This window comes from Lytechinus variegatus, chromosome 14 (genome assembly GCF_018143015.1).
Source record: "Lytechinus variegatus isolate NC3 chromosome 14, Lvar_3.0, whole genome shotgun sequence".
NCBI classification, from domain to species: domain Eukaryota; kingdom Metazoa; phylum Echinodermata; class Echinoidea; order Temnopleuroida; family Toxopneustidae; genus Lytechinus; species Lytechinus variegatus.
In genome coordinates, this window is record NC_054753.1 from 25,878,561 (window position 1) to 25,900,927 (window position 22,367).

The following is a 22,367-nucleotide window of genomic DNA, read 5'->3' on the forward strand; positions in this document are numbered from 1 at the left end:
ATGATGAAGATGACTTAATAAATGTGAAGGTGAAAATTACAATGATATTTTTATTTACGTATTTTTTATTCGTCAATGTGGGTTATTGTATATGTACATGATTGAGATAAAGATAGGACTTCAAAATCAGATTTGTATCAATCTTGTAGAATTTCTTCCTAATGTCCTCTCAAATTATGTTTTCTTTGCCCTAAATTTATTACTAAATCAGAGAGTATCCAATAAGTTATTGTATATTATTTATCATTACATATTTATATTTATATATATATATATTATACACATCATTTTTAGGCCTGGCAATTGTGATTTGAGAGAAATATAAAGAGAGAGGGGGATGGAAGAAAGTGAGAGAGAGATTTGAAACGTGGGGTAGATGGAAAAGGAGATAAAGTGAAACAGAAAAGTTAGGAGAAGGAGAAGCAGGTTTAAAGAGAAATAGAAAGATAAAGAGAAGCTAGTTAAGGTAGAGAGGGGGCATGTGTCCCTTGCTCCAAAATTGTGATGAGTTCTTTTTTGCCTGCAAGATTTGTTTTCGAAAACTAAAAACATTCTCTTTTTTTTGCATGATGAGGTAAATTTACTTTATGTTTGCCGAGATTGGAATATTGTCAACTCTTTTGGGAATACTTGTGTGTGAAGTAAGTAGGCCCATAAATTCTAGTGTGAGATCAATTATTCTACAAAACATAATAAATTTGGTGTTAAAGTGAACTTTCAGAAAACTACAATGTTAATGAAAATACGATAAAATACCACTTTTAAGACGGGGGTTGGGGTGCCCCTAACCCCCACCAGTATGCCATGTATATTGTAAGAAATGAATAATAAAACTACTCCTCACCTCCGACTCCTCTTGTATCCCTGTTATGCTCATTGGCGGCGGAAGCAAAAAAATTTAGGAGGGGACAACCAAAAATTTTTTGACAAGCAAAAAAAAGGTTCTCAACCCAAAAATTTTAGGGGGGACGTAGGAAAATAAATTGACAAGCAAAAAAAAAATAAATAAAAAAGGTCATCAACAACAAATTTAGGGGGGGGACCGTCCCCCTCCTCAAATTTAGGGGGGGACACGTCCCCCCGTCCCCCCCCCGCTTCCGCCGCCTATGGTTATGCTACAACATATCAATTCGGAACATAAATCTACAAATATTCTATGTTTATCAGTGCGATCGTTCCGAATATTTCATGAACCTATATATACAAGTTCAAAGACTATTCCAAAACGAATTTGACTATGAGACGGTAGTGGTTTTAAGTCTCATCTTTTAACCCCCCCCCCCCCCTCTTTAAAACATTATTTTAAACTGACTAATAAACCAGATTTTACACAAAACCTAACATTAATTTAATTGCAAAGTTTAATGTTGAACTTCTTTTATGAGCACGGTGAGTGCCGGGGGTAGATGAATATGCCCATGCATGCAAAGCAGATAGAGAATACTTCCTTTTTACTAATGAGCTTGAATATATTGAAAACCGACAATAATCATGACTTCAGGTCTTATGCGTAACATATTCGACTTGCACGGAGCCCATTTTATTTACTTAATTTGTAGTAGACTGGTAATTTGTGAATTCTCCGGTAAATGTTCTATGCAGTGCGAACTCGGGAAAACACTTGAGCTGAATTCGAGAGCACAATTCCTTTTTACCGCAAAGAAAAAACGTGAAATTTTATGGGGGGATACACAGCAAAAACTGTGGTGTTAACCGGTGTACATAGAGGACCACACCAGTTATTTTACACCGGTGTTAAATTGGTGGTGTTAGTTTTACATCTGTAGGTGTTATTACAACACGTTTGGTTGTTATATTTACACTCTTTGGTGTTGTGTTCAATCTTTAGGGTGTAGTTTTAACACCTCAGGGTGTGGTCCTCTATTAACACCAATTGGTGTCAGTTTTAACACCACAGTTTTTACAGTGTAGGGATATTTCCCCCTTACCCCTTCATCCCCGCTGTGTACCGCCATGTATGCATTCACTTTCACTCACGCTCTCCTTGTCACTATTTGTCAAACCTTGGTACAATCTAAAAGGCAAATATCGAACAAAAAGCCTGGTATATAATGACGTCATAAATGGTCCATTATCCCCGTCGCCTCGGACGAGTGAGTCGATGTAGCGTTTGAAAGTTTTTTCTGATGGTCCTCTGGTCATAGAAACGACAGAGTAGAATGAATATATTGACTGCTGTCTCACAGCCGGGAAATGAAATGGATGGGATCACCCCCTCCCCCGATCACCCCAAGATGAGAGGCGTGGAGGCCTGTGCCCCCCCCCTCAATTTGAAAATATCAAAAAAAATTGCCCATTTCGTTTAACTTTTGAGAAGCGCGTTCTTCGTGAGATATGAGAGGAGATTCCGCTGGCGGAACCTCGGGGCGGAAGCAAGACGTTAGCGAAGAATTCAAGTTATTATCTTTCTATGATGAACAGAGAAGAAAATCACTTCTTCAGTCAAGAATAGTCTCATCACAATCCATCTGATATTATCGTGTCCGATCTAAGAATTATTATTATATTAGTCAAAAGTAAAATAGAAAAAAACATCGGTTGTAGATGTGTAATGTGAAAAGATAAAGTTAATTATGAACAGTTATTGTTATCCTTTCTTGCTCAAGAGTAAGTTTTTTTTTTTTTTTTTTTGGGGGGGGTCTTTTTACCTCAAACAACACAAATATCCAGGGAGTTATCCATTGACATGGACACCTCGGTTGAAGATGCACCCTCCAATTCCTAAGACTCAGAGTCTGGCCACGCCTTATATAATTGTTACCCCTTTTGTCTTCAAATAATCTTCTCGTATCCTTTCCCATGTGTATTTACCACCAATATCTATCGACAAGGACACTTGTAGAATGCACCCTCCTAAACCTACCAGCAGGGGCGGAAATCTCTCCCAAAAGGTAGGGGGACAATGGTCTGGAAAATTTGACAAGCAAAAAAAAGGCTATTACCTAAAATTTAAGGTCATTTCGACGAAAATATATTTGACAAGCAAAAAAAAAAATTATTCCCATTTTGAGTGATATATTTCTTAGCATCACCAAAGACCCAAAATAGTAGGGGGACATTTGATATTGTCCCCCCCCCCTCAAATAAATCTATTCACATAGGTCCCACATGTATTTCCCACCATCATCCATCGACGAAGACACCTGTAGAATGCACCCCTCCTATTCCTACCAGAGTGGCCACGCCCCATACATTGATTACCCCGTATATCCTCAAATAAATCTTCCCACATAGGTTTACATATGTGTTTACCACTGTTATCAATTAACACTGACACCTGCAGACACCCTCCCTATCCTATCAGACCGGTCACGCCCCTTGAGTTGTTACCCTCATAAATCCTGTATAGTAGCGAAGGTAATCAATGTATTCCTTTCTCCTCAACGCTCGGCGGTATTCATAATTGTTTCGGTAACAGGCGACAAACATTTGACCCTTTTCACTCCGTGGATCTATACATTACACACGCATTACACGGTATCATCATCGCATAGTGGGTTTAAATTGGATATAACCATTTTATGTGACGATAATGAGTCTGCATTCATCTTCATACTACCAGTTATATGATTTTTAGTGGCGCCCCCCAAAATATTGATGTTCTGATTTATTACGGAAGAGGCGCCATCTGCATTGTTCCGATTTTTATTGGAAAAAAAAAAAAAATATAGGTGAGTAGCTAATCTTGTTATAATTTCAATGTATCTCTTACATAGGCTTTTAAATATATACATATGTATATACACACATATATGTATATTATATATATATTTATAAACCATATATCATTTTGAATTCTGAATTGTCTTGCAACGCTGTAATTTGATGTTAGTACTGAAATATATGCACATTTTCCATCAATAAATATTTTTCTTACCATCCTTAATAACACACTAGTAAAACAAAGCAAGTCCATTATCTCACTGTGTGTTGTAAATTAAATTAAAGGGCGTTTGAATTTCTAGCTTTAAATAAGGTACATTTCTGACTTTAAAATAATGATGTGCTTCTTTAACAAAATACCAACATATTTTTATTATAATGTTAAAATATCTGAATTGTCTATACAATATCAAGGATTGCAACAAAAATTATCAAATCATCTAATTACTAATTTGAGGGTCCTTTAATTTTTGTTATTAATAATCTTGCTTCATCGCCATTTTGGTAGAATCCTTATGGGCCTGTACTTTTTCTTCCCTATACTTCTTTAATCCATAAGATTAAAAAGAGGGGATCGCATGGTTTAGGTCAATAAAATCAATCGATATCGCATGGAACGGGATTAAAAGTCAGACATTCACTGAATTTTGTTGTCTTATTTGTTTTGGCAATGAATGTACTGCGTTGTTATCTTACGCGGTTCTATGTTAAAATGAAACTTACTACTTTGACGTCATGGTTTCGTGGTCTAGTGGATACTGTCTCCGGACCATGGATCACAAGGTTCGGGATCCGATTCCCACCTCGGCACTGACGTAGTTTCGCAAGGCGATGATCTACATTTGCCACGCTCGACCCGGGCAATAGCCATGGGAATATTTGGCAACGATTAGAAACAATTCGTATTAAACGTATTAAACGCTTTATATATGTATATATATATATATATATATATATGTATGTAAACATAGGCGGCGGAAGCGGGGAGGGGGGGGGGGTCCTGCCCCCCTCAATTTTTTATTTTTGCTTGTCAATTTTGTTTCCTGCGTCCCCCTTAAATTCAGGTGGACCCCCCTACAATTTTTGTGGTCTCCCCTAAAATTTTGGTTGATGACTTCTTTTTTTTGCTTGTCAAATTTTTTTACTTGTGTCGTCCCAAAATTTCAGGTGGACCCCCCTAATTTTTGTTGGCTTCCGCCGCCAATGTATATATATATTATATTCTGTCTTGTAGTATTTTCGACCTTAATATGTTTATCATACTATGTACAATTGTGAAACGGAAATCAATAAATCAAATCGAATATTATTATCATTGTAATAAATCTAATCAAGCTACGCATTGGGATTTTAAAAAAATGAATTCATGCCCCGAAAGAAAATAATTCATGTATTTTAATTGCATAAATTTATCGGATAAACTGCGTCTCGGTGTCCACGCGCGTTTATCATGTTTATATGAAAATGACCTCATTCATTATGGGACATTGCATAAACCACTTTCATCGAAGCACTTAAGCCAATTAACTGGCCATAATTTCAGAATAAAATAACATAGAGAGAGGTCAATGCTTATTTTGGCTGCAATTATGGTTCTGATAGCGTATACGGATCGCACATTATGTATCATGGCCAACTAAGTAAAGGCTGCTCTTTTAATAGGGAATCTGATCCATTTTCGAACTTCAGTGTATCGGAGCGGCCATGATTGATCAGGGCTCCGTAACACAAAGGTTTGCGATGAATAGCAAATATGAAAGAACACTTCTGGTTGGTTCCTAGTCAGTATTTTTCGACAAATGCGCGTGTAACATTGATCTTGATTGGTCAGTTCATTTAGCGATTGATCGCTAATCTTTGTGTTACGGAGCCCGGATCTCAAATGTTCAATTAATACTAGCGAGAGATACTGGGGACAGTTTTATACATGTGCTTTCTCTTCACTCACTTTTTTATCACCCTGTACTCTGTTACAATATTAATGTTACGCATTTCCATGGTCGAAATGGAAATAATGTATGGGGTGGTGCATAAATGTCATTGTACTAAAGCAGTGAGTCCATTAGCGAAATGCAAATTGACGCGCCAAACTTGCCTATCTCGACCGAGATGTAAATTTAGGTGAGGGGCAGCCCGACATTGTCCAAGGAATCCTTTTTTCCCTTCAGATTATGCCTCCGATAATGGATAAATCAAACAAATTAATGAAAATTAAAATTCGAATTGATAACGATTCACACCATTTACATGTAAGTTTAGCTCATGTAGGTTAGCATTGACAAGTGTCGGGTCAGTGGCACTCGACAAGACTTTGAGTCCTTACAAGATTCTGAGGTGGTGATGATGGGGGATGGGGGGGGGGGGGGCTCGCCCAAATGAGATATGCAGTTGAAATGCCTCTTGATAATTGTGATTTTTCAAATATTCATCCAACACTGTGCGCTTTTCTCATTTATCTAGATTCTAGTGCATCGAATTGTACCGAAAATGTATCAAGACGCACCACCCCCTCCCACCCATTTAATGTAATTTATCTGTCACGAATTATGTAACCATTACCATCAAGTATTGTGTGGAGTTTATATCAGGTATCACTCTTGACTATAATTAAGCTTCATATTTGAATGGACAATAATTATAATAATAATAAGCAATAATAATTGTGATTTTTCAAATATTCATCCAACACTGTGCGTTTTTCTCTTTTATCTAGATTCTAGTGCATCGAATTGTACCGAAAATGTATCAAGACGCACCACCCCCTCCCACCCATTTAATGTAATTTATCTGTCACGAATTATGTAACCATTACCATCAATTGTGTGGAGTTTATCTCAGGTATCACTCTTGACTATAATAATATATTAAGCTTCGTATTTGAATGGACAATAATTATCATGTTACAATTCAAACATAATAATACTCAATACCCCCACATTGCATCGGTGACTCCAGAGGCGGTGTCACGGGGAGGGGTAGGGGAGGGTAACCGCCCTATGATTTTTCGGTTACACTTCGTAATTCCGAAGGTTCTTAATTCCGAAGGTTCTTTATTCGGCGAAGGTTCGTAATTCCGAAACACGTAAATTGCCTATACCTCGATGTTCGTTAATCCGAAAACGCAAAAGGGTTCGTTAATCCGAACATTTGTGGCGTTATTCCGAAGGTTCGATATTCCGAAAACGAAATAAGGTTCGATGTTCCGAAGGTTCGTTCATCCGAAAACGAAATAAGGTTTTTGTTCCGAAGGTACGTTAGTCCGAAAACGAAATAAGCTTCGTTAATCATTACGTTTTCGGACTAACGAAACGTCGGAATTACGAACCTTATTTCGCTTTCGGATTAACGAATGTTCGGAGTTACGAACCTCATTTCGTTTTCGGATTGACAAACCTTCGGAATTACGAACCTCACATCGTTTTCGGATTAACGAACCTTCGGAATTGCGAAAGAAATAACCGAACCTTCGGAATAAAGAAGCTTCGGAATTACGAATGTATGCGGATTTTTCAAGAAGTGAATGAAGGGGTAGGTTACAAAATGAACGAAAGAAAAATAGGTTTATAAAGGGGGAAAGGGGGACCCCAAAAGAAGGAAGGGTAGTATATGTATTGGTCTTGTGAGGGCGTTGCGACGCGTCGTGGTCTAGTGGTTACGACTCTCGTCTTTCAATCTGAGGGACGCGGGTTCGAATCCCAACCATGATGGGTTTTCTTTCAGCAAGAAAGTTACCCACATTGTGCTACACTCAACCCAGGTGAGGTGAATGGGGACTCAATAGGAAGAAATTCCTCGAATACCGCCGTCCTTCAGTATAAGCCAATGGATAAGTTTGGCAATATTGTCATGTCTTGTGATGTATTGGGGAAGGCGGGGTAAGTTGTGACAGTTTTTGCTTTTTGCATGTTAGAATTGATATGATTAATAATCTTGTCGAAATAAGTACCTTGCCTTGAAATTTCATTCTTCTGAAATATTTTCCACCTATATATAACTTTCTATCCCCACACTGAAAGTCATCGTGACCTTTGAAAAAAACGATGTCAAATGGCTCAACTTGCCCCATATATGGGGTAAGTTTGAGCCACCTTCTGGGGTATGTTGAGCCACAAAAACTATGTACAAAATGTATGAGGGAGAACTAGCATGTCAATTTTTTGTTTAAAGTCTTTTCACTTGCTAATTCTCTATAAATACTAACATCCTTTGAAAGGAAAAGAGCAGTCATGTAAATTTGCTCCTTTCAGCCAGCATTTCAATCGATTTTTATGGTTTGTTTGTTTTTTAAGATACATTACCATAGGAATTACCATGGCTCAACTTGCCCCATGCTGTTTGGCTCAACTTACCCCAGTCCGAACTTAGTGCGATAATTTTGTATCCACACATTTATTATGCATCCATCATATAAAAGACTATGACAAGAATAAAGATCCATACCTGGACTAAAAATGTTGCTATCATGTATTTATTATATTTAAAGACGTGTGTGTTTATAAAGCACTTATCTATTTCAAACTCTTTTTCACTTTTTTGGCTGAAATTCATATTTTTCCCTCTAAAAAACTACTTTTTGTTTCAAAGTTGAAAACAATGTGGTGGGTTTAGGGTTATGCTATGGGTCATCAATACATGACACCATCACAATGTCTGACTCATTCATTATTGGCCTGGGGCTGGTGGCTCAACTTGCCCCTATGCTCAACTTACCCCGCCTTCCCCTACTCAGTTCCAGCAAGAGTCGAAAATGCGGATACCAAATGCATTATATTATTGTTTCTGTCTCTTTTCCACATATCCTGCAAGTGTCGTCTGTGTCTGTTCTGATATTTCTATTATTATTATTGTTATTATTATTGTTGTTGTTATTATTATCATTAGTATTATTATACTACTAATAATAATTACACTACTACTACTACTACTACTATTACTACTACTACTACTACTACTACTACTACTACTACTACTACTACTACTACTACTTCTACTACACTACTACTACTACTATTACTACTACTACTACTACACTACTACTACTAATTTTACTACTACTAATATTCAGTTCTCATATAGCGCAAATAAGTCTCCTAGCGCTCATGTTCTCGTTCGTATAAAATCTACACGAAGCATCTCATTAATAGTTCTCTCGCACTTTTCAATGCGTTCAGTTGAAAAGGTCCCATCTAGATAATGTGTACATAGATAATTCAAGTCCTATTTGAAAAGAAACTCGGATACAAGCGTTCCATCCGTGTTTTAATCCGGGGGAAGAAAATCAAACAGCATTAGCGTGTGGTTGCTATGGTCACCTGGACTCAAGTAAATGCTATTAGCTGAATACTGATTAAACATCATAATTATACCACGGTCACACTGGCACAATCGACTGCAGATCACCCGATCGTCTGCTATTGATAATAACGTCTTAGCTGGAGTCGTTTTCACCGGTGTAACTGAAACAAAAGCCATGAAAGCGGGAGTCGAGTTTAACATGTTTAACGTGTAAATTTCTGAATAAAAGCGTTGCTCGTTACATTGTTAAAATCTCTCTCTCTCAAGTATTCGAATTTTGTGTTTCTTCTGTGCATGCAATATTGTGTTGTCGTTAAATATGACTAAAATATTAAAACTAGTTTAACCAAAATAAGCAGCGTTGCAATAAGCCTTATTTGTTGAGGGGCAAGATATGTCGTATTGGATAAAATTTCACCAGAATGCAAAAATCTAATTTTGTGATGGACTTTGACAAACTATTCAAAAAATGATATCATATTTCACCATTTTCCCTTTCCTTTTCTTTCCTTCTTTTCCTTTTTCTTGGTCGGGATTTTTTTTTGTTGGGGGGGGGGCATGGCCCCCATCTGAGCGTTAGTCATAAAAGCTTGACGCACCTGACCATTTTATTCTCCTCATTTTAACTAGTTTGTGTTTAAGAAGTGGTTTTTCAAAAGACTTTAAATGAATAAAACTGATTAGTTCAAACATTAATCGAAAACTCAATTTCACATCTAAATCTTTATATGAAAAAAAATTGAATACCACTTTTTCGTTTTCAGCTGAATTTGATTTATTCAAGGTGAAACATGGCATAAATTGACTATTACAAACTATCCGGATGTATAACTATACTTAACAGAGTGTTGCTAATTCAGTTCTCAATAAATCGGATAGTTAATGGAGTAGAATGGTTAGATAATAATGGCAGTGATGTCATACCTCGGGAATATTTACATCGTATTTGGATATTTTGCAAGGAGCTGATATTTGCTATTCGTGGGCTAATCACTTTCGTTGTTCTTTACCCTTCAGTCCTGTACAGGAGCTATAATTAGATAATTGCTTCGATTTTACGCACTTAAATTGGTTTGAGTGAACATGTAATTGGCATGTTAATGGCATGCCTCTAGGATGCCTTTGCCAAACGTAATTTGACGTGGAAAAATATTTCGTCATCGATGAAAAGACAATTATGCAAATTTTTAAGCCTTCAGAAATGATAGACGTGAGACATTCATGCATTATATACCACCCCATCATCCCAATTTCCCCTCTCACTTTCTCCTTGGCTCTATTTATCGCAATTTAAGACATTTTACTGTTATTTCTAATTTTTTATTAAAATACAGAAAAACAATACCGGATACGGGTTTATAAAATCAATCGCGATATGTGATTTTATTTTGAAAGACAACAACGTGATTGATTTTAAAATCATTCATTTCAGATTTACTGATATTTTCATCATCTTATCGGAAAACAAGTCACCATCTATACAGTTTTTAGTTTACATGATTGAAGGATGGCGGTTCAGCCAAATGCTATGCCGGTAAGTTGTATATCGATATTTCTTTATTTCAACCTTTTCTCCTTAAATTTAACTTGGATATATTTTTTCTCTATCTTCTCTCTGTCGAATCATTTCGCAACGCGTAACAAGTTGTTTTAATGTCAACGTTTTGCTTTCTAGAAGGTGCATAATTATGCTGAATCTAACATATTCTCACGTTTTGAATTTATTGATTTGATATTTGATAATAAAATAATAAATAGATAAAAGTACTGTCTGCTAGGAGCTGTATTTCTATGTCTTGGGAAATGATAAGAAAAGACAAATAATTTCTCCCGCTAGTCCTGAATTAATCATTGCTATAGACATGCATCTAAAATGTAATATCGTCTTCATACGTGTTCTCTTTCAAATGTTGATGAAAACTACGTTAAAAGGCACGATACCATTTGATGTTTATAACCACTCATTTCCAGTAATATTTAAACTTTGAATCGCTGTGTAATATCCGTTTATTCTGTGTTTTATTATGACCTTTGCTTTCCTAATTGTTTTTTATTGTTTTGTTATTTTTATATCCCTTTACGTTTTTATTGGAATGAATAAAACATTGTTAATATTTATTTACAATATTTATACTATGCGACTGTTATTATTTTGTTATAATCATGTATTACCTTTGTAAATATTGTATATATATGTATTTTGTAATTCTGATATTGATGTGAATGCAGAAATAAATAAAATAAAATAAAATCAAATCAAACATTGAATTGAAGAGAGAGTAACAGCCATTAAAAAAAACAATTCTGACATCACTTTTCCAGTCATTCACATAGAGGTGAAAGATGTGAAATTTGACCCCCCCCAAAAAAAAAATATATATATATACTTTTGGGGTGAAATTATGAGAAAAATATTTAATATTCGTAAAACTCATTGGAATTGATTTTTTTTCCGTCTGATTTTTTTTCCAAGATGACGGTGCAACCGGGGAGTCACCTTCAAGCCCCCCAGGTCCAGTGGATGCCTGCCCCCGATAGGGTGGGGCCGGAATGCCCCCCTGGGCTGGAATATCTCACCAAGATAGACCAGATACTCGTACATCAACAGGTTGAATTCTTCGAAGGTTGGTAAATTCTGTATTCTGATAGCCATGGTCAGTGGCGGATCCGGGGGGGGGGGCACTTCCGGCTCGTGTGCCCCCCCCCATTTGAGAGTCACAGCAAATACTTTTAATGGGGATATGTCATTCATACACAAGTGAGGAAATCTTTTTTTTCTTGCTTGTTAACTTGTACGTTGGACAAAATAATTGACTTTCATTATTTTTTTGTGCAACTCTTTTGTTCTTTTTTTTGTTTGCTTGTCAAATTTTCCTCGGGAAAATGTGCCACGCCTTTTTGGAGAGTCTTGGATCCGCCCCTGGTCATGGTTTAATTGGACCTGGGTTAACTTACACCACACTTTTACGGACCACCATAATAATAATAATAATAGGCATTTCTATAGCGCCATCCATCTAGAAGTATTCTATTCCGAGGCGCGTTTTTTTAATTATTATTATTACCCCGGCATTAGCTTGAGCTGCCTCTCAGCGCTCATGCATTCAAGGAATTAATCCTGCCGGGTACCCATTCAACTCACCTGGGTCGAGTGCAGCACAGTGTGGATAAATTTCTTGCTGAAGGAAATTACGCCATGGCTGGTATTCGAACCCACGACCCTCTGTTTCAAAGTCAGAAGACTTATCCACTGGGCCAATTATGCCAATTTATTCACCAAATGAAACTTGTCCTATTCACGATGAGAAAAGTTGTCAAAAAATTATTATGTCATTAAAAAAATAGAATAGGAAACATCGATGAAGTTTGGTGAATTTTGGTACGTCATCTTTGGCACGAACATGGAAGTATTGTGAAACTCAGCATCCCACAGAAGTGTGGCCTAAAATTCTAGTTTGGACTAGGGTGAAACCTAAGTTTACTTACCAGAATACGGGCCTTGTTGTTTGGTTGATTTTAATCATTTGATTCATCGATATGATTTTAAATATGAACATGATATTGGACATGCCAACGGAATAAGCCACGCAGTAAAAACTGACACCAATTTGTGTTAATAGAGGACCACACCCTGAGGTGTTAAAATTACACCCTAGAGATTGAACATTACACCAAAGAGTGTAAATGTAACAACCAAAGGTGTTGTAATAACACCTATAGGTGTAAAACTAACACCACCAATTTAACACCGGTGTAAAATAACTGGTGTGGTCCTCTATGTACACCGGTCAACACCACAGTTTTTGCTGTGCACTGAGTCACTGAGACAGGGGAGTAGCCGTGGGGGCTTCAGCCTCCATTTATTTTCAGTAAATTTTTTGTACAACCCGACGATGTTTTTGTGATTTTTTTGCATGGTATACCCGCCCCCTCCCCCATTCAACAAAACCATTCCACAGTCCCTGATCACAATTGGTTCTTTTTTTTCTCTCTTTAGTTTTTACAAGCTGGGAGACGTGTAATAGGTATCAAGTGAAAAATAGCCTTGGTCAACAAATCTACTTCGCGATGGAAGGTAAGTAATAATATGCCCAGGTGTCCGTAAGAAAGAGTTGCGTTTAAACGCAAGTCAAAAAATCAATCGCAAGTCCAAAATGCGCGTTGTTGATTGGTTGAAAATCATGAGATTTTTAGAGTTGCGTTTGATTGCAACTCTTTCTGCAACGGGCCCCAGTGCACTTATGTTATCATCATCGTGTATTATTACCATCATCATTTTCCCCATTCATGTCATTAAAAGTAGTATTCTAAATATCGACTGTAAATTTGATTTCATATAGTCAATGGTGAATGCTTGTTCTTTCAAACAGAATCAGACAACTATAACGTTGCGGTATTACCAAACAGCTATAGTGTATATGTGTAATTTTCATAATTGATTTCGGCAATAGTAATAACTGTACACAGCAAAAACTGTGGTGTTAACAGGTGTACATAGGGGACCACACCAGTTATTTTACACCGGCGTTAAATTGGTGGTGTTAGTTTTACACCTATAAGTGTTATTACAACACCTCTTGTTGTTACATTTACACTCTTTAGTGTTGTGTTTAATCTCTAGGGTGTAATTTCAACACCTCAGGGTGTGGTCCTCTATTAACACCAATTGGTGTCAGTTTTAACACCGCAATTTTTGCAGTGTATAGGGTATATTGATCAGACACGATGTGCCAGTCTATTTTCATTCAATATTTTTTCACATATCATGGTTATAATCTATTCACTCTACCACAGAAATCTCTGTGTTGCAATGTTGACCAATTATGATTGATTATCAATGGGATTGGGTTTGACTGGTTGCCATGGTTACTATTTAAACATTGAGTAATCATCAGCGCCCATCGTCGGTGATGAGCCGACGATCTACCCATTTTTAAATTAAAATGAGGTTTAGCTGACAGCTCGCCCAATTAGCTCAATTACATCATGTAAAAATGAACCCTTATATTGACAGGATGCAAAGGCAGGTTTGGATTTACCATAAGACGGGATGGGGGCACTTAAAAATGACAGGCAGAAAAAAGGGGGACATGTTGTTATTTTTCACTGGTAAAAAAATTTCCGCCGATATTTTAACAACGAAATTTGATTTTTAATAAGTCAATGAAAAACACCACAACAAAAAGCAAATCATTTTAAGATAAAAAAATATGTTTAAGAAAAAATAGAAAATTAGTTGGAGATGCAGTTCGCCCCCCCCCCCCCGGTTTTCGGGTGTGGTTGAGTTTGCTTATAATTAGGAATTTCTTCCCGTCTATCAATAACCAAATTCTGCTAAATTATCAAAATCTTTAAATCAATTTAAACGTGCATGTCTTCAAAACAAAACACTTCTAAACACGGATGTCCATTTATTGTAATGATTTGTTTTCACCCCTTCTTTCTCTTAGACATAATTTGCAATTATGTTATGATTATATTGTTGTTTATTTTACATGTATTAATATGATTTATTCTTAATTTGGGGGCCAATTTATACAAGCAGTTGTGCTTTCTTTGACCCCTCCAAGTGTAACATATCTTTTAATGTCAATGATTTGTATATACGTATATTTTTAATTGTGGAAATAAATTTGAATTTGAATTTTGAATACTACAGGCATCCAATGGGTAGAAGAAAATGGGAAAATCCCCCCAAGAATACAAAGGAATGTGTGATGAATTACATTTTAATGCGCAATATAATGATTTTGTGGGAGGTGCTGGTTCAGTGATTTTATTCATATTTTGAGATTGAATTGTAAGCAATAAGGCCCGTATTCTGAAGTCGGGTTTAACTTAAACTCAGGTTTAAAGTTGTGGTTTAAGTATGGGAAGTCAAAAGTATCAATTTTTTCTTAAGTTGTACGTTTCTTATGTTTATTCTGCTCTTTTCTGATTCATCGATGGTGAAAAATCATCTATTTATACTTCCTAGATAATCATGAATGATTTAAGAGCCAAATGAGCTGAAACATGATATCTCTACTGTTAGTGATTAATGTAACAATTGGCTATCCATACTTAAACCACAACTTTAAACCTGAGTTTAAGTTAAACCCTACATCAGAATACGGGCCTTAGTATCCATGAATTGTGATTATGGAGCTAAACACATTTTTATTAAAAATATCAACGTTATATATAAATCCTTAACAAACAGGAAAGCAAAAATCATTGTATATGAATTGTATTACCAAGAGAACAACATCATGATTATACTAGAGTACACAAGACACACATAATGAAGAGGAGGAGGAGCCCACAATATACAAGCCTAGCTTTTTTAGTGGGATCCTCCATTTTCACATAAATCACAATTTCTTTACACATGATTATTTTATATGTAACTGCTTTATAACATGTCTTTCTCCAGTTGATTTTATGACATTGATATATTGTTTATGATGTTGACTTGTTATGATTGTATTTATTTGATTTATATATTGTTGAAAATGAAATAAATGAAATGAAAATGAAATGAAGAAAACAACACTTTTGTTTGGTAGACCTCACCCTCATCCTGAAAATGTAGAGTCCTGTGATTTTTTTTCATAGTATTTTTTATTTACTTCATCATGTTCATTGTTTGCATCAATATGATTTCTTTTGTTCTCTTTTTCTTTCCTATAATACATGCATGTACGCATATAAGAATAAGTCAACTATAATTTCTTCATTTCCAAGGGGATCTACACTTTACAAGCTTTGCTTTTTAGTGGATCCCCTCATTTCCATTTATGCTCTATATTATACTGTTTTTTACGTTTTACGAAGTAAGAATGTCCTATAAAATTGTACTTGATTTGTATTGCTGTATATTACTTCGTATTATGTTTTGAATGGAAATGAAATAAAAGAATTTAATTGAATTATATTACCTTTCAGTAGAATTAATTTTGCTATATGATTTTCTCTATTTTGCTCCTAGAATCTGAGACGTGTCAGAGGCAATGTTGTGGAAATACAAGAGGTTTCGTTATGCATGTTCTTGATAATGCTAATCAGGTACGTTAAAAAATACTAGTCTATAAAAGACCGAAGTTATACCATGGACCTACTACTCTGTCAGAGTAGAAGCTCCATGGTTATACCATAATAGCTCCATGGTTATACCCACTTGGTGCCACGATCCTAATTACATCAGGAGGGCTAAAGATATTCATTCAAATTTTTCAATTTGATATTTGCTGATTGACAAATATGTATGAATATGATTCAAAATCTAACACTGATTCTAGAAATGGTAACTACTGAACTTCCTTCGCCCAAATTGGGAAGATAAATAAGTGACCTTGAACTATTTTTTGACTGGCGGATTAATTAGGGCTATTTTACTGTTTCAGTTGATGAATTTGATCCATTCATAGTTATCTTCATAAATGGCGATTTATTTTTAAAATGAGCTGGCTACGGTACCCTTTCCTGGTCAGATATATAGGCCTATCCTATCCAATGGTAGTAAACATTCCACCCTCTATTTTCACATTTATTTTTTATGAATTTTTCAAAAGTGCCATATTAACACACAAGTCTATGGGGAATGTTTTACGAGCGTGACAACACTTATTCAGATTAGTGGTTATAACTGATCTCTCCCCTCTAGTGGAAGAAATCAGTGTTATATCCCAGTTTCATCAATTCACCCCAACAATAGGTGGCGCTATACTCGAACAGGTATCATATCGTACGCAGTTCGAATATTGATTGAAATTCTTTGGAGCTAAGCATTTGAAAAAAAATGAGAAAAATCCCAGAAATCTCTTAAGAAGTGAACTCGGCAATAAGCAATGAAAATCTCCTGATGAAGGAATTATTGTCATTATTTGATCTGAAACTTATTTGGCTGCTTTTGGCACAAAAATTATTCCCTTTTTTTTCAAATAAAAATTCAATTTATTCATTGCGCCAGATTGTTCATTCTTAAAGGCGCTTATCAATCCTTTTACACATCTTTCAAAATCCAAAAATACTTCACTGAGATAATAATTTCATGATTAACAGCATACAATTTCAACTAGGCCTATAGATCAAATACTGGAGAGGACATTGGCGTAAATCCATGACGCCAAACTATTAAAGGGGGGGGGGGTGAAGCAAAAGATAATCCCCATGAAAAATAGGTTCACCCAAAGGGTTCGCCGTTCGGATTTACGCGAGTGGAAAAGGAACAATAATAGAATTGAAATAAATGTAGGCTGATACCAAACAGCAATCAGACCTTGAGCCATATGAACATCAATGAACAGATCGATATATTTAAGATAAAATTTAATTGTTTTATGACGTCAGAAATAGCGAGACAGGTAATTTATTTAGAGACTGTTTCATCTGACACTTTATGGTAGAGATATTGATTTCATTTCATTTTTACACTCAGGGCGGATCCAGGATTTTCCAAGGGGGGGGACACATTTTACCAAGGAAAATCTAAGAAGTAAAAAAAAAAAGCAGAAACGAACAAAATGTTTTCACTACAAAATGATTTTGCCTCGCGTAAAATTTGATAAGAAGAAAAAAAGTCCTCACTTGTTTATAGACGATATAGCCCCAAAAGTCCTCACTTGTTTATAGACGATATAGTCCTATTACAAATATTTCCCGTGGCTCTCAAGGGGGGGGGCACTCTTGTGTATGACTGGAATATTTACATTTAAAAATATTTACTATGACGGGTCGGATGTGCCCTCCGCCACTGATTGTGCTCAAAAGTGATAAGGCGATATAAATCTTGTACACTTATATTGAGCTAAGTAACCAGGGGGGGGGGGGCACAACAGGCCCGTGCCCCCCCCCCCCACTTTGAGAGCCATAAATCAAATATTTTGATGTAAATATACAATTTTTTTACCCAAGTGTGCCCCTCCTTTCGAAAATGATGACCCTTTCTTTCCTTGTCAAATTTCATCGGGAAAATATGCCCCCCCCTTTGAATAATCTTGGATCAGCCCTTGATATGATTTTTACAGTCGCTGTTTATTAACAGATATAACATGAGTTAAAAATCTTAAACAACAATTTTTTAATATTCAATCTTCAATATATTAAGCATGGTTGTTTGAACTGTTGAACAACTACTGTTAAGGTCATAATAGTAACGGCAACAAGTGAAAGGGGGGGGGTGTATTTGAGAGCAGTTCTGAACAAAAAATAACGGATTATGGACTATTATTTTTCCGCAGATGCTCAATTTGGTAATAAACTACATACTTTTTTTAAGTTTCAAGACTTGATTGAACCCCCTTTTTTGGAGAGAGAGATAGAGAGAAAGAAACAATCCTCCATAAAACGCAAAGGCTTTTAATAACACAGTATTATCAGGGGTCGGTTGCGGAAAGAGTTGCGTTTAATCGAAACTCAAAATATCAATCGCAAGTCCCAAATGTGCGCTGTTGATTGGTTGAAAATCAACTTACGCACGATTTTTTAGAGTTGCAATTGCAACTCTTTCTGCAACGCGGGGCCCCAGATCACGTATTGAAATAATAGTGATTAAACAAAATATTCATTTCTTCTTTCAGGAGGTGATGAGAGTAACGCGGGAGTTTAAATGTTGCGCTGGTTGTTGCTGGTGCGCTAATATCGATTGCTGTGGTATGGAGATCATCGTTGAAGCACCGGTGGGCCAAGTCATGGGATATGTCAGGCAAGCGTAAGTAATCACCACCCCCGAAACGTAAACTCATTAATGTTATTAGCCAAATTTAAAGAAATGGTCTGGGCTGAAAATATTTATATCTCAATAAAAAAAATAAAATTCGCAGAGCAAAATGCTGATATTTTTTTCAAAATCGGATAACAATTAACAAAGTTATTGAATTTCAAAGTTTTATCAATATTTTGTGAAACAGTCCTATGCACATCGTCATAAATATTCACTAGGTTGGCTGATGAAGCCACACCCCCACTTTCTCTTTTCTTATGTTATTACATGAAATTTTAAATGTTTCATTTGTTCATACATGCATGTGTAAATGATGTGTCTCCATTATGATGATATAAGTTGTGACAATAAATAACTAATGCACTTAATCAGTTGTCAATCCAATTGTTTTAGTTCTTGGTAGAATTTTTAAAAATAAATCTAATTTCATATAATAAAATACATAAGAACAACTGGGGATATGACATAATCAGCCCACCTAATGAATATTCATATTCAAATACATGCCTAGAAATGTTTCACTGGAATAATGCAAATCTTTAAGATAACAATAGCTATGTTACTTGTTATCCGATTTTGATCAAATTTGAATTTTACTTTATTCATTGAGATATAAATATTTCCAGCTTGGACCATCCCTTTAATAGCCAAAAGCAAATAACACTTGATAACGTAAAACGTTATGTAAAAATCGACAAAGAAACATAACTATTTTTAGATTAATTGGCACCGATGTGCCAAGTTATAGGCTATATCAAGCGGTTTATTTTCATTTGGTCCAATACCAATTCGTCCCATTGCCATCTCGTCCACTATCATTTGGTCTACCATCAATTCGTCCACTTTCCACAAAGTTATGATCTAATTGCTAATTCGTCCACTCACCATTTCATCTAATAACCAGTCGGTCAAATAGCAATTTGGTCTTTATATCATTTGGTCTAATTGGACTAAGTGTTAATTGTGCAAAATGAATGAAAATGAATTGGATATTAGACCAACTGGTTATGAGACGAAATGGTCATCGACTAAATGTTGATTAGACGAAGTAATAATTGGATCAACTGGTTGCTGGACCACATGGTTGTTAGACGAAATGTTGGAAGGAATGGCATTAGACTTATGAAGGTAGACCATGTGGTGAGTGGACGAGTTGACAGTAGACGAATCGGCAATTTACCATCACCACCATCAAACGTTAACAATAATGAACATTGTTATCAGCAAAGTTTAATCCCCAAAAGCAAACAACATTGGCATTCTCAAAACGGTATGTCAAAATTGACAAAAACGTAGTATTTTGATGGGGATATCAAGCGTAGGGGATATTTAGTATCCATCCCCACCAGAAACGAAAAAATTATGAAGATCGGTTAATGGAACAGTTTTCATTTTACAGTCAATACTGACAATTTCATTTTTTCTCACTGACACGCAGGCAGAGTGGTTGGTACCCTAATTACAATATACTCGATGCATCACGGAATTGTGTCCTCAAGGTTCGAGGCCCATGTTGTATCTGCCAAGGAGCATGCTGCACATGTGACCAAGAATTCAAGGTATATCCCTTTGGAAAAAAAATCGGAATGGATTGTTGATGGCTTTGTTACTGGGCACGATTTGAATTGTATAACTTTAAATTCTCGAGAAATTTCCGATGATTATGAAAACGAAATTTTTATATGTTTTTAGATCATTTGTCAAATTGACTTTGTATGAATTTATGTCGGAAATGTGAAAATGGAAGAAAATGAATGTTTACATGAGTGAATGAATGAAAATAGTGATAATGATGACGCGTTTAATGATATAATTATACCCAGCAAAAATTGTGGTGTTAACCGGTGTACATAGAGGACCACACCAGTTATTTTACACCGGTGTTAAATTGGTGGTGTTAGTTTTACTCCTATAGGTTTTATTACAACACCTTTTGTTGTTGCATTTACAGTCTTTGGTGTTATGTTTAATCTCTAGGGGTGTAATTGTAACACCTCACGGTGTGGTTCTCTATTAACACCAATTAATGTCAATTTTAAGACTGCAGTTTTTATAGTGTATATTTATAAACTTTACATTTATAAACATACTGTATATCTAACCATCAGATACGAAGTGTTTAGGCGAGATATTATACAAACAAACTTTAAGAAGATATTAGTTTGACGTTTATGTCGTTTACAAACGTTTTAAACATAGCACTGCAACTGTTCAGAAACTTTAAGAAATTTGGTTTTAACCGTTTCTTTCTTTAGGTATGGGATTCCAATATGACGAGTGACGTTGGCAAAATTAGTAAGCAATGGAGTGGATTCGTAAAAGAGCTGTATACGAAGGCTGATAATTTTGGAGTTTCATGTAAGTTAATATTATTGTATTTACTCATTTTTAAGTTCATTCAATACTTCTTAGAATAACACAAACAATCATCATCATCATTAGCAGCAGCAGCAGTAGTATCAGCATCATCACTATCATCATATAGTCATCACCATCAACATCACCACCATGATCATCATCATCGTCAGCATCATCAGCATCGTCAGCATCATCATCATCATCATCTTTATCATTATCATTATTAATATTCATCACCATTATCATCACCATCGTCACCACCATCACTATCATCATTATCATCACTGTCATCATCATCTTCATTATCATCATCATCATCATCATCATATTCAAAGCAATATCTTCACCGCCACTAACCACCCAACCAACAATGTGGCTAATTCAAAGTGACTTTGTCATTCTTTCTTTTTTGTTACCCCATACAGTTCCTATGGATCTTGACGTGAAGATGAAAGCAGTCATGCTGGGCGCTGTGTTCCTCATCGTGAGTCTTTTTTTTATTTAAAGCGACATTTTCTGACTTCAAATTGACTTTTCCTCATCTATGTAACAATTACTTCTTTCCCACTATCGTGCGATCCATCACGAACTTTTCGTAGCTGATGGCGAGACTATTTAAACCGTCCAAAATGTTCTTCAATCATACGGTTTCCACGACTGATCTGATACGATCTGATATGATCTCATAAAACCACTGCGATATTTCTCCACGATTAAGACCAAGGTTTCCATCGCGACGTCTCTTCTTTACTTTAACGCGGTACTGCGGATACTTTGAATACCGCCATCTTATGGCGAGATATGGAAAGATTGAACCACAGAGGGGAAAAAAGTTATATTTAGACTCATAATGCATCACGTTTCCTTCCTGTAGTTATATATGCCCTAAGTTAATTAAGACATAATTTTTTGAAAGAGGGAAGTACTGCGTAATCAGAAGATTGCGGGTCAATGATGAGAAGTTAAATACTTTGAAAACAGTGAAAAAAATCAACAATAATGTTGATGATTTATTGTAGATAAAGTTGAATGATCTAGTAACTATTTTTATCTTCTGTTTTCTTATGAACAGGATTTCATGTACTTTGAAGAAAACGACAACAACACCAACTAATCCACTGTAATACCTGGCAACCCAGTGGTGACGTCATATCCGCTTTGGCACCAAACCATGTATTGCCTTCCGAACATTGGCCCCTGATTGCAAATCATGAAACCCATCATGAAAAAGAACCCATACTTTATTGGTTAAATAGAAAATTCGTTTCGCCCAATTGATCGTGGACTCAGCAGCCGATGTACAGCGCCAGATCGACTCTGCTCTATC

At 35.9% G+C, this 22,367-nt stretch overlaps 1 protein-coding gene across 1 annotated transcript; it reads left to right on the forward strand.

Annotated features, from left to right (window-relative positions):
• The first annotated feature begins 10,392 nt into the window (after window positions 1-10,392).
• On the forward strand, window positions 10,393-22,300 carry LOC121427511 (phospholipid scramblase 1-like). Its single transcript, XM_041623943.1, has 9 exons — window positions 10,393-10,513; window positions 11,453-11,603; window positions 12,977-13,054; window positions 15,950-16,026; window positions 18,540-18,670; window positions 20,121-20,241; window positions 20,938-21,040; window positions 21,466-21,524; window positions 22,113-22,300. The coding sequence occupies exons 1-9, from the start codon at window positions 10,487-10,489 to the stop codon at window positions 22,152-22,154; spliced, it is 789 nt and encodes a 262-aa protein (XP_041479877.1). The 5' UTR covers window positions 10,393-10,486; the 3' UTR covers window positions 22,155-22,300.
• The last annotated feature ends 67 nt before the right edge of the window (window positions 22,301-22,367 follow it).